The following is a 12445-nucleotide window of genomic DNA, read 5'->3' as shown; positions in this document are numbered from 1 at the left end:
GGTTGCTCACTAAAATGTAAACACATTATTATTGTGACAGTTCCTGTTTGGTTTGTTACTACAGTTAATAGGGAATAAAATTCAAAGAATAATAAAAAAAAAAAGTTAGTTGCCTTGTAATGTGTTTAAATATTGCTGACCCACTTTGGCTAATCGTGAGAAAGTGGATGACCTTCAATCTTCAGTAACTATACCCAAATTCATTAAATAAACTGACATTCACTGGTTATTTTATAGTTGTGTAAGGAAGGTGAGGCATGAAGTTGAATCTGTGGAGTGAAGAAAGAAACAAGAGGAACAAAATTTAGATGCAGAGCATAAATCTTTAAAATATGGACACAATTAAAATGAATTTAAAGTGTTTAGAGAAAACAGAAAAAAATGGTTAACATTTTAGATGTTCCAGTTGTTTTGTTAGCCTGTTTGTTGTTGCATGTGTTATAGTCACATTTTTAATATGTTATAGAGTTACTTTTCATCAGTATTATGATTTCTGAATTTTACACATGAATTGAGTAAACTTATTTTTACAGGTACAGAAAGTGTGCTCCTTTATTAGAGAGTCACACTTGTGTTCTTTGTGATCAATTTTGTTCAATAATAGTAATAATTTATTAATAATAATAATTTTTTTTCTTTTGTATTTTGAGAGAATTTTATGGCACTAATTAATATTTATGGAATAATTATGGTCCATTTATGCCATTGAAATATATTGTTATTATAGAGATTTTAAAGAGATTTTAGGAAACTTTTCTGTGGCACCAGTGCGAGCGCTAACAAACTGCACCGGCAGAAAATGAGCTCGCAAAAGGCTTTTTTTTTTTTTTTTTTTTTTTTTTAGCTAGGCACACTATAAAATATATAAATATCTAAAAAGTATTTTCATATTTTATTTTACTTATTTTTTATGAGCCAGAACGTCAGTGATGCTGATCGATTTTGGCTGGCAACTGCCAATTAACTCGCCAATGCAAGCTAATGTTACTGTACTCCGATGGTGTTACTGTACTGTACTAATGTTACTGTTAACGTCAGTACTCCGATAAATGCTATTCTAAAAACAAAGAATTCTAACATCATCCGCCGTGGTAGAAGACTGATGTGTTAATTAATAGGAGAATGTAAAAAGTCGCTGGTCTTACCTTGTAAGTTGTGCGTTTGTTGGCAGAGTGTGTATTTTTTTTTTTTTTTTTTTTTTTTGGCAGACTCGACGGGGGGACACGGTGATGATGGTGTCCCAGGGTCATCATAAAGATATTGGTCCTACTTGGCAAAATCAGGACGTGCATTTGAGGACGCGCCTGTACGCACGCGCGCATGCGCACTGTCCTTCCATGAGCGTGCATATATATGTGCATAGTGACAATAACAGCCCAGGGCCGCGGCGTCTCCCATGACAACGGCAGCCAGACAATGAGCGAGCGCCCGGGTGGCGGAAGAGACACGAGCAAATATGTATTTTTGAATTGGGACATTTTTGAAAACGTGTTGTTCCGTCCGTTTACGTCATACTTGCTGAATATCTCGCGGCGCGCCATGTAGCGGAGGCCGCGCTCGCTCGCTCGCGCTGCTGGGCGGGGAGGGGAACGATCAGACGCCTGGAAGAGCCTTCGGGAAAAGCGTCGGGAAATATTCGCGCATCTTCAAAGCTGGATTGTGGATTCTGCACGGGGATCGAGGTAAATTTCGGGTCGCTCGAGCGTCTCTGATGTCACTGGTTGTGGCCGCTTGCTGACAGGTGCAGTCAGATAATATTTCTGTGAGAGTGATAGTAAAGCAGCTCCATTCATTCATAATCTCGCGTTTGCTGAGCATGCATTGAGGATTGTATTTAGGAACACATCATAATTAATCTCATTGTTTCACAAACATGCATTATCACTTGAGAGTAGTCATTCCTCAGTGCTGCTGTCTCATGTTGTGTTATTGGAAGGTGATTGTTCCTCTGTAACTCATTCATTGTTTGGTCTGAAACACAGTCTGGATCAGGATCAGGATGCTGGGTTGTCTGTCTGGGCCTCTGCTGTTTTGGTGTTTAAACACTCACAGAATTACACTGTGTACTGGTTTTCCAATGACTGCAAACTGTCTGCATTCAATAAAGGCTGGGCTTAGTACTGTGGTAGAACTGTAGTAAAGTGATGGCATTTACCATGGTACATCACAGTCAAAATTTAATGTCAAATGTGCAGCAGTACTTGTTGACAACAAAATGTTTTGCTCATGTATTGAAATATTATTTACTGTTAAAAAAAAATGTATTTACTTTATATATATATATATGTATATATGTATATGTACATATATATTATACATAGCACGCACAGAAAGGCAGTTCTCAGATGGCGTGCGAATGCTGAATTGAGCTCTCTTTTACGTTTTCTTGAGCTTGAACAGACAAATTCACACAAAATTACGTCAAACAAACGCTGGTCTCGGCGAGTATCCTAGTACAGAGAAATAAGGTGTAAAAATGGTACCTTTAAGGATACAACAGCTCGGGGCAGTACCCTTAAAATGACATCTTTGCACCTTTTTCTTTTTTTACCACAAAAAGGTTCATAGTAGTACCTAAGGTACATTAGGGTTAGGGTTAGGGGTGGGGTTAGGATGGGGTGGGGTTAGGACCCTAACCCTAACCCTAAGGTACCTAAGTACTCTAAGGAACTAATATGCACCTTTTAGTAGTAAAAAAGGTACAAAGATGTAATTTTAAGGGTACAGCCCCTGTGACAAGCTGTTGTACCCCTAAAGGTAAACATTTTACAGCTTTTGTTTCTCTGTGTGTAGTCTGTTATATCTTAAGTGAACATAAACAGTTGAGAAATAAGATGCATGTGTATAACAGTATATTGGATCTGTGCAGCTCTTAAAGTGACAGCAGCCTAATAAACCTGCTGCTGTCTTTCTTTTAATATTAATCAAACAACAAAGGACAAAAAAAAATACCGTTAGACTTACCTAAAAAACATGAAAAGCAGTGTTTATTTTATTTGTATGTTTGTTCTATTGTGTTTGTGCTATTGCTCATAATTTAGTTATTTGTTCCTATTTTATTACTGACAGTTTACTTTATCAATATTTGAAATTTATATGAGTTTGGCTAGTAGTTTATAGTGTAACAACCTTGTTTATTAAATCGGTCAAAAACAACAAATACAATAACTAGGCCTATTTTATTTATTTATTACTTTTTTTGGTGGTGTATATGACACTTTGAATATTTCAAAATCATCTAAAGCCATATGATTACTTTGAGGAATAGAAGAAAATTATTTTGCGCATGCTTCGTAAAAGAGCAGCATGGACATTGTGCCGGATAACTCCTTTGATTGAATTCTCTTTTTTTTTTTTTTAAATGTTATGAACTGTTAGTTTAAGATGTTTTCAGTGCCTCTTGTGTGTTTAGGATGGATGTAGGTGCGCTCGCAGGTGTGGACGGCGGCCCGAGAAGAGCGGGTTCGGTTGAGGGAGGACTTGAAATCGTGCCGCTGGAAATGTACGACTCGGCCCGAGCAAAGATAGAAGCTAACCTCCGCTGGTTGTTCGCCAAAGCGTACGGTGAAGGTAGGTGCATCTCTCTTCTGCAATCCCTCCTTACATAAAGGTGATGGTATTGTGATATTTATAGGTGCCCAAAACCATAGAAATACACTTCTTTGTGCTGGACACTGTACTCTGGGCACAACACACTCTTGTTTGGCCTGTGACTTCTATTGAACTGCTTGCTTTGGATGCTGGCAGAGATAGATAGACTGGCATGGCGAAAATAGTTCCGATGTGGCAGAAGTTGTGTGTGTGTGTGTGTAGATTCTTAGTCAGCATTTCTCAGAGTCCACAGTGACCAGAAGAGAGGTTGGGAAAGGACTGGACGGTCTCACAAAAATGTAATTTTTTAGGGACATGAAATATTTTAATTTTTAAAATTAAATTATTTTAAAAAATTTTAGTTTTAATTTTTCTGTATTTATGATTTACTGTTAAAATGGAAGAACAATCATATTACTTTTTTATTTATTTTAATATTATTATTATAATTTTAGAAGTAGTAATAGATTTGTCACAGTTTCTTCAAACTTTTATATTGATGGGTTGTCATGAAGACCGTTTCTGCGTCTATATGATATGATGATCGTTTTTATCGAATGAAATTGTGAAATGCTCATAAAGTTGACTGAATGTCTGATGCAAATGGCACACAAAATGGGAAACACTTTAGGAGTTTTGAAGTTACTATCTGATTGGTTGAAATCTACAGGATTTCTGGGAGCACTGTGTGATTATTAGTGCCATCTAGAGGTGAGGTCGCGAATTGCAACCAACAGAAGTTACGTTGGCCGACAGGAAGTGATGTCGTCGTCTGAGACAGCAGAGAGTAGCCAGTTAAGCAATGAGGTTTCTTTTCAAAGATAAATGAAGAAATTAGGTTTACTTCATTATTCAGTAAAACGATGTGTTTATTGCTAATATTATTGTTACTTGATCATCATTGTGTCAGTGTTTTATTTGCTGACTTTAGCTAGCTTTTTTTCACGAAGAACAACATAGTGACGAAACGCGTTTGTCCGTTTAGGGCTCCTGTAGAAACATGGCGGTGCATTTCAGTGTGTGTGTGTAGATAGAAATGGCTCATTCTAAGGGAATAAAAACATAACGGTTCATTAAGTAAGATCTTTATATTCCACTGAAAACATAGTTATGTATATGATATTGCATTTCTGTCAACAGATCCTCCTAAATATTACACAATGCACCTTTAACTGCGCGCTGTCGTGATGCCAAACCCCCTTATGGAAAAAGAAAGCCATCATGTTTGCAACTGTGACAATGAGCGCTTATCAGCGGAATATTTAAAAGTATGTGACGTTCACGGTGCCATTGTTGCAATAAACCTGCACAACGTTCTTGAATGATACTTCATTAGATGCACGCCAGTCTGTTAATGTAGGGACATCGACATCAACATTTTCACACTAAACATGATGCGGAACAAAACAAACTGATTGGTTGCATCAAATGTCCTCTTGGGCGGTCCTTGGCCAATGAAATCTGCGATGGAGTCCAGACCTTCTGCTTTCAGTCTGACTGTATCAGCTAGATGAAGTTGTTCATGTCCTCATATAGTGAGTGAGACCACGAGCGTCACGCGTGCTTCAGTGTGTGTGTGTGTGTGTGTAGTAGATCAAACTCTGCGGTGCTCACTCACACACAGACATGCTGAACATGCAGACTTCAGTTTTTAACAGCAATTTGTTTGTGCTTTAATATTTACAGACACTAGTCCACATGGCAATTTTGATTAATTGTGCAGTCCTACTTTTGATTTATGCAGCAAAATTCCATGACATTCCACGTTATAATGTAAATTCCATTTTTATGACTGGATTCCATCCGAGTTTTCCACGTTTTGGAAAATTAACATTTGTGCAGATGTAACAGTGAATTTGATAGGCAGGGAGGAAGGTGATGATGGTGGTGTGTTTTCTTCTAGCAGAGTGTCTTGAGTTTAATCGGGGGACAGAAATAACGCCGTCAGTGTTACATCACAAAGCTTACAGACTGAAATAGCTGTGATTGTGGGAGAGCACCGGTGTGTGAACGTGTGTATGGTGTGTTGATAACCCTGAGTGACGCTAAAGGATTTCTGTTTGCTAGTAACTGGAGGTCTTGTTGTAAATCTGCTGATTTCTTCAGAACAAAAACATTCTTATTATAAAATCTTTGTAGATCAGCACAGTTTGTGAAATAATATAATATTTTTTGGGAAAATATGTAATGTTTGGTTTTGTAATGATTTTGTATATAAATTAAATGGATATTATCTACTTTTAGAATTAAATGGATAATTTTGATAACTTTCTTTTGAAACAAGCTTTGTCGTTATTGCTTATAGATCCATATTGATCTGTAAGATTTCTTTGGCCTCATGCATATGAATGAAGGAACCGGATCTAAATTAAGTACCCTCATTTCCCTAATGAGTTATATTGTCTGTGTTTTAAAATCCCATGCATAATGTCACAAAAAAGCTTTTACATTATGCAGATATATCTTTTAAATAAACAAATCTGAATCTAAATGTTCAGTTACTGCATGCACTCTAATATTTCAGAATAATGTGGAGTTGTAGTATTTGACTGATTGTCCTTTCGGGGTCTGAGACCTGAACCTGTCTCTTCAGCTAAAACAGAGATAAAGACAATTTGATGTGATCTTGCGGATTCATGTGAAGTTTTGCTCGTAAGCTCTTTGTCCAGCGTGGAAGGTGCGGTCAGATGTCATCGTGAGGGAAACCCTCCGAGTGTGTGACCCACTTCTGACTGTCAGCCTTTATTTATTAATGAGAAGTAGTGCACACGCCTTTACTGACACACACACACACACACACATGGGAAGCGGTCTGTGATGTGTATAGAATTGTAAATGATTGTGAATTATAAAGTAAAAATATTAGGGCTGTCAAATGATTAATCGCAATTAATCGCATCCAAAATAAAAGTTTGTGTTTACATAATATATGTGTGTGTACGGTGTATAATTATTTTCTATATATAAATACATACACATGCATGTATATATTTAAGAAATATTTGCATGTATATACTGTGTATATATATTTATATTATATATAATTTATATTATATATAAATATTTTATATATAAATAACACATTTATCTTAAATATATATGCATGTGTGTATTTATATATAGAAAATAATTATACTCCATACACACACATATATTATGTGAACACAAACTTTTATTTTGGATGCGATTAATCGTTTGACAGCCCTAAAAAATATTTTTTTTTTTGTTATAATATATTCTTTGTATGGTCATGTATGTTGTGTATATGGATTATAATACAGAAATGTTTTAAAATTATGGATTATTTCAATTTAAATGTTTATATTTTACATTTAACATACATTATTATTACTATTATTTATTTATTTTAAATTCGAATGGTATTTATTATATATTTAAAAATATATATTCTAGGATATCAAGGGTTATCTACATCGCAAACAGCAAGTTTAGGAGATGAAATTGTGTATCTTAATAGAAAGTAGTACCATGGTAATCTGAAAGGTCTTGTGAGACATCTAGGAGAGTTTACTCTGTGCAAATAGCCCGAATTCACTTCATTCCACAGGAATGGTGCATTGCTTAGTGTAAAAGTACACAGGGAAAGTCACAAAGAAAGTGACGCTTTGTCATGCAGACAAACTTGATGTTTTAACTTTTGCTATAATGTACTGCAATGCTGACAACGATATGACAAAATGTTTTTCACAATATAATAAATGTTCAATTACAGTAAGGAATGCCATTACGTTATACTACTAATTCTGTCTTAAATTAAAGGGATAGTTCACCCTAAAATTAAAATCAAGTCATCATTTACTCACCCTGGTGTTGTTCTAATGCTGTATGCCCTTCTTCTATGGACCACAAAAGGAGAATTTTTTAAAAATGTCCCATTTGCAGCAGTGAATAGTGACCAGCGTTAATAAAAATGTGATATGAAATACAATCCATGTGCTTTTTCTCTGAGGTGAATATATCTGTTATGTATCTAAAAGTTATGGCGTTTACATCCGTCAACTGTTATTTTGTCACCAGACAAACAGTGTTTCTTTCCGGAGATTCTACTTAGTGAAGAAAGTACATGGATACTGTTTTGGGGGGATTTCTTTTGTTGTATTTTTATTAATCTTGATTTCTCACAACTTGTGTGCTTTTTCTGGGCGAGTTGGAATGAACAGTCACACGAACTCACAGCTGTGCACAGAAGACCAACGGAAGGTCAGGATTTTCGTTAAATAATGCATTTGCTTTTCGCCAAACCCTCTCGTATACAGAATATATGGCATGTGTTGCATGAGATCATTCTGTGATACTTTTGTTTCTTTTAAAAAAAAGACACTATTCACTGCCATTCATACGAACGTATGCTAGCCGGACATTTTATTTAAAAAAGTAAGAAGGGCATACGGCATTTGAACAACACCTGGGTGAGTAAATGATGCCTTAAAGCAACACTAAAGATTATTTTTTACCTTAAAATAATGTTTCCAAAATCGTTTCAGTGGTTCATCAACTCGTAACAGGGTGAACGGCACTTCTGCATTCGCTTTGCGACCCTCTATCGGCTTATAAGCGCACTATGCAAGTTTGCCGGATCGGGTAGCGGATCTGTAGTTCGAATGAGACGTAAGAAACTACAAATTTGACTTGCTTTAAGGCAAGCGTTACAATAGTCATTATTTAGTTTTTCTTTCAGAAAATCATGCAACATACTCTACCTTGTCTGTGGACGTCGTTCATTCCAAAGCTGGTGCTGGATAAACAGCGAGTGTGTGTGTGCGACAGTAGGCTGCGGTAGGCTAAATTATTTACGACAGCGGTAATGGACAATTCCGCTTCCAACCTGTAGGGGGACTGAAGAGGAAAAGTTATTTGGTGTTGCTTTAATTTTCATTTTAGGGTGAACCAGAGCCATATAGAGAGAGAGTTGCGACAACTCCATTGACAACAATGGAACGCTTTTTTTACAGCAATGGCGGCTCGTAGAGCCTCTCAATAGTTCCCGGAAGTAACAACAGCGCGGTAGAACAGACCGTTTATGATGCACTTTTAAAAGGTAAGACGTTTAAAGAATAAGATTGTATATTATCAGTACATCTGAATCAAATAAACTTGTGTTTTAAAGCATGCTAGTTGATTCCGAAGCACTTCCTGGAACTATCTGAGGTCTACGCGAATCACGTGACAACGAAGCATTTTGAACTTCCGTTGTCGCAACTCTCTCTCTCTATGGCTCTGGGGTGAACTATCCCTTTAAGGCCACGCCCTATATTTCTCAACACTGTTGCTTGACTTTTAAATTACTTTTAATTACATTTGGAAAATGTTAAACACATCAGACTCTGATAACCAAAGACAACCAAACCGATCAATGCTTTCTGATAATTTTTTAATTACTTTCTCCCAGCATGCACCCAAGCATTAGACTTTTCTCTTGTGGTGTCCAATCTTATTTACATATATAATTTATAATTTATATAATCAATATATACAAATATTATATATAATACACTAATCGCTTACTCTTGCTTTGAACAAAAATTACCAATATTCAAATATCTCTTAATTGCCTTTGAACACTCAGACATGTGCCTAAATCAATGCTACACTAATATATGTGCTACGCAACACACAATAAATACAATATAGCTAATCTAAAACCCAGAGGATCACTTGTATATATGGTTATATATTATTATACAGTAGGCCTATATGTAAGGGTTAATGCCAGACGAGGTGTCCATTATCAGGTATTAATGGACGACGGTTGGCAGTGGAGTGACGCAGTGGAGGACTGTTGCCTCCGCCGAAGTCCATTAATACCTGACAATGGACACCTCGAAGGGCATTAACCCGCTTATACCATGGTCACTTACGAAAGAAAGAAATATTTAATCAATTAATAATACTTTAATGTGTTTTAGAGTAAAAATCGTGAGGGTTTTATTTATTAAGTCGAGCGCACTATTTAATATCTCCCGTATACAGGCGTTGCCAAGCAACGTGGCCACAGCGACCTGACCGCAGCAGTTGATCAGTGAGTTTGAGCCAGCGCAATCATTTAGAACTGTCATCAGGCAAATTGACGGGACGCCTTTCCTAGGTGTACATTATCACTTTTTAATGGACACCCTGCAGCCAATCAGAATAGAGTATTCACCCAGACCATGGTATAAGGTTATATATCTCCCAGCCCAAAAACTTGCTCTATGGTAAAACACCAAAGCTTTATTGACATGACAGTATGACTTTCTGGAAAGCTGCTTTGAAAGAATGCATATTGTGAAAAGCACTATGCAAATAAATCTGACTGGACTTAAATTTCAAGTGGCAAGTCCAATTTTCCAGCTTGCTTTCTAACGGATCCTTCTAACAGTCTCTTTTCACACCCTCAAAACAGATCTCACACATTCCCATCCATCAAACGCATTATTAGGATGAGGTCTTAAGGCCCATTCACACCAAGAACGATAACTATATTAGCGTCCGCACCAGAGGATTATATCGTTCTGTTTATTCTAATCACAATGTCGCTTTAAATGCTCAAGCTCTTTAAAGCGGGATGGATTATGATTGGCTGTCAGTGTTTTTATCGTCCAATATCATTCATCTGTGCCGTTATCGTTGTGGTGTGGATTCTGCAATTCTTTTATATTTATAATGATTTTATAACGACATCTTTATTGTTATCATTAAAGTTATCCTTCTTGTTGTGAATGGGCTTTCAGTGTTTCTGTGTAGGATTTGTAAAATGCACGCTTGCATATGTACACGTACACACACATACACACACACACACACATCTCATCAGAGGTTGTTTGACAGTTCGCTTCTGTTAATCTTCCTCAGGCTTTAATCTGACTGGTTGACCTTTGACCTCCTACTTGAACGAAACCTCAGAATGACCCTTGGTGGAGGGGAAAAAATATACAAAAACAAATCTATTAGAGAGAAACAGAAAATGTAAAGGGAAAAGTGGCGTTTTGGACTGGGAATCAATGGTGAGCGTTTCCACCTGAAGGATTGTCGTCATTAACTAAAGCCGCTTATCATCTTGACCGCGCGCTCTTCTCACGGCTAAAGCAAGCAAACAAGGTCAAACACATGAACAAATGAAATAAACATTGTGTTGCTGCTTAGCCACATTAACCTAGCAGTTAGTTGTAATTAGCCTAGCGCTGAAGACGTGAATGTATAATCACATTGAGACACACCTGATGTCGTCTCTTTCTGTGGAAGTGTTTGCGATTTGCTTGTGTCTGATTCGGCTAGCTAGATGTTACCCTTGACGTGCGGCTAGGAGTGGCTAATCTCAAAATCTCCTGTCAGACACTTTAGTTTTCTGCCTGTGTGACATGACATCTTCACATCTTTTTCTTGCAGTTTTTCTACAGTTACAATATGATTTGTCACTTTTCCTCTTACAATATATTGATGATTAGAAAAGAGATGGCAAGGCCACATTTTACCCAAATTTAAACTATCTATCTATCTATCTATCTATCTATCTATCTATCTATCGTTCTATCTATCGTTCTATCTATCGTTCTATCTATCGTTCTATCTATCGTTCTATCTATCTATCTATCTATCTATCTATCTATCGTTCTATCTATCGTTCTATCTATCTATCTATCTATCGTTCTATCTATCGTTCTATCTATCGTTCTATCTATCGTTCTATCTATCGTTCTATCTATCGTTCTATCGTTCTATCGTTCTATCATTCTATCGTTCTATCTATCGTTTTATCTATCTATCTATCGTTCTGTCGTTCTATCTTTCTATCTATCTATCGTTCTATCGTTCTATCTATCGTTCTTTCTATCTATCGTTCTATCTATCTATCGTTCTATCTATCTATCGTTCTATCTATCTATCTATCTATCTATCTATCTATCTATCTATCTATCTATCTATCTATCTATCTATCTATCTATCTATCTATCTATCTATCTATCTATCTATCGTTCTATCTATCGTTCTATCTATCGTTCTATCTATCGTTCTATCTATCGTTCTATCTATCGTTCTATCTATCGTTCTATCTATCTATCGTTCTATCTATCGTTCTGTCGTTCTATCTTTCTATCTATCTATCTATCTATCTATCTATCTATCTATCGTTCTATCGTTCTTTCTATCTATCGTTCTATCTATCTATCGTTCTATCTATCTATCTATCTATCGTTCTATCTATCTATCTATCGTTCTATCTATCTATCGTTCTATCTATCTATCGTTCTATCGTTCTATCTATCTATCTATCTATCTATCTATCGTTCTATCTATCTATCTATCTATCTATCTATCTATCTATCTATCGTTCTATCTATCTATCTATAGTTCTATCGTTCTATCTATCTATCATTCTATCTCTATCGTTCTATCGTTCTATCTATCTATCTATCGTTCTATCGTTCTATCTATCTATCTATCGTTCTATCGTTCTATCGTTCTATCTATCTATCGTTCTATCTATCTATCGTTCTATCTATCTATCGTTCTATCTATCTATCGTTCTATCTATCTATCGTTCTATCGTTCTATCTATCTATCGTTCTATCGTTCTATCTATCGTTCTATCTATCTATCTATCTATCTATCTATCTATCTATCGTTCTATCGTTCTATCTATCTATCGTTCTATCTATCTATCTATCTATCTATCTATCTATCGTTCTATCGTTCTATCTATCGTTCTATCGTTCTATCTATCTATCGTTCTATCTATCTATCGTTCTATCTATCTATCGTTCTATCTATCTATCGTTCTATATCTATCGTTCTATCGTTCTATCGTTCTATCTGTCGTTCTATCTATCTATCTATCTATCTATCTATCTATCGT

General features: G+C 36.1%; 1 protein-coding gene across 3 annotated transcripts in view; it reads left to right on the top strand.

Annotated features, from left to right (window-relative positions):
- Nucleotides 1-1329: 1329 nt before the first annotated feature.
- Nucleotides 1330-12445, top strand: part of camsap1a (calmodulin regulated spectrin-associated protein 1a) — a 29939-nt gene continuing 18823 nt past the window's right edge. For all 3 annotated transcript variants that reach the window (XM_079898504.1, XM_079898503.1, XM_079898505.1), the window contains exons 1-2: nt 1330-1682; nt 3413-3570. In XM_079898504.1, the coding sequence (XP_079754630.1) occupies nt 3414-3570 (157 nt within the window). In that variant the 5' untranslated portion in view covers nt 1330-1682; nt 3413. The remainder of the gene's footprint in view (nt 1683-3412; nt 3571-12445) is intronic.

This window comes from Squalius cephalus (genome assembly GCF_949319135.1).
Source record: "Squalius cephalus genome assembly, chromosome: 17".
NCBI lineage: Eukaryota > Metazoa > Chordata > Actinopteri > Cypriniformes > Leuciscidae > Squalius > Squalius cephalus.
This window is presented reverse-complemented; position numbering and strand designations above follow the sequence as displayed.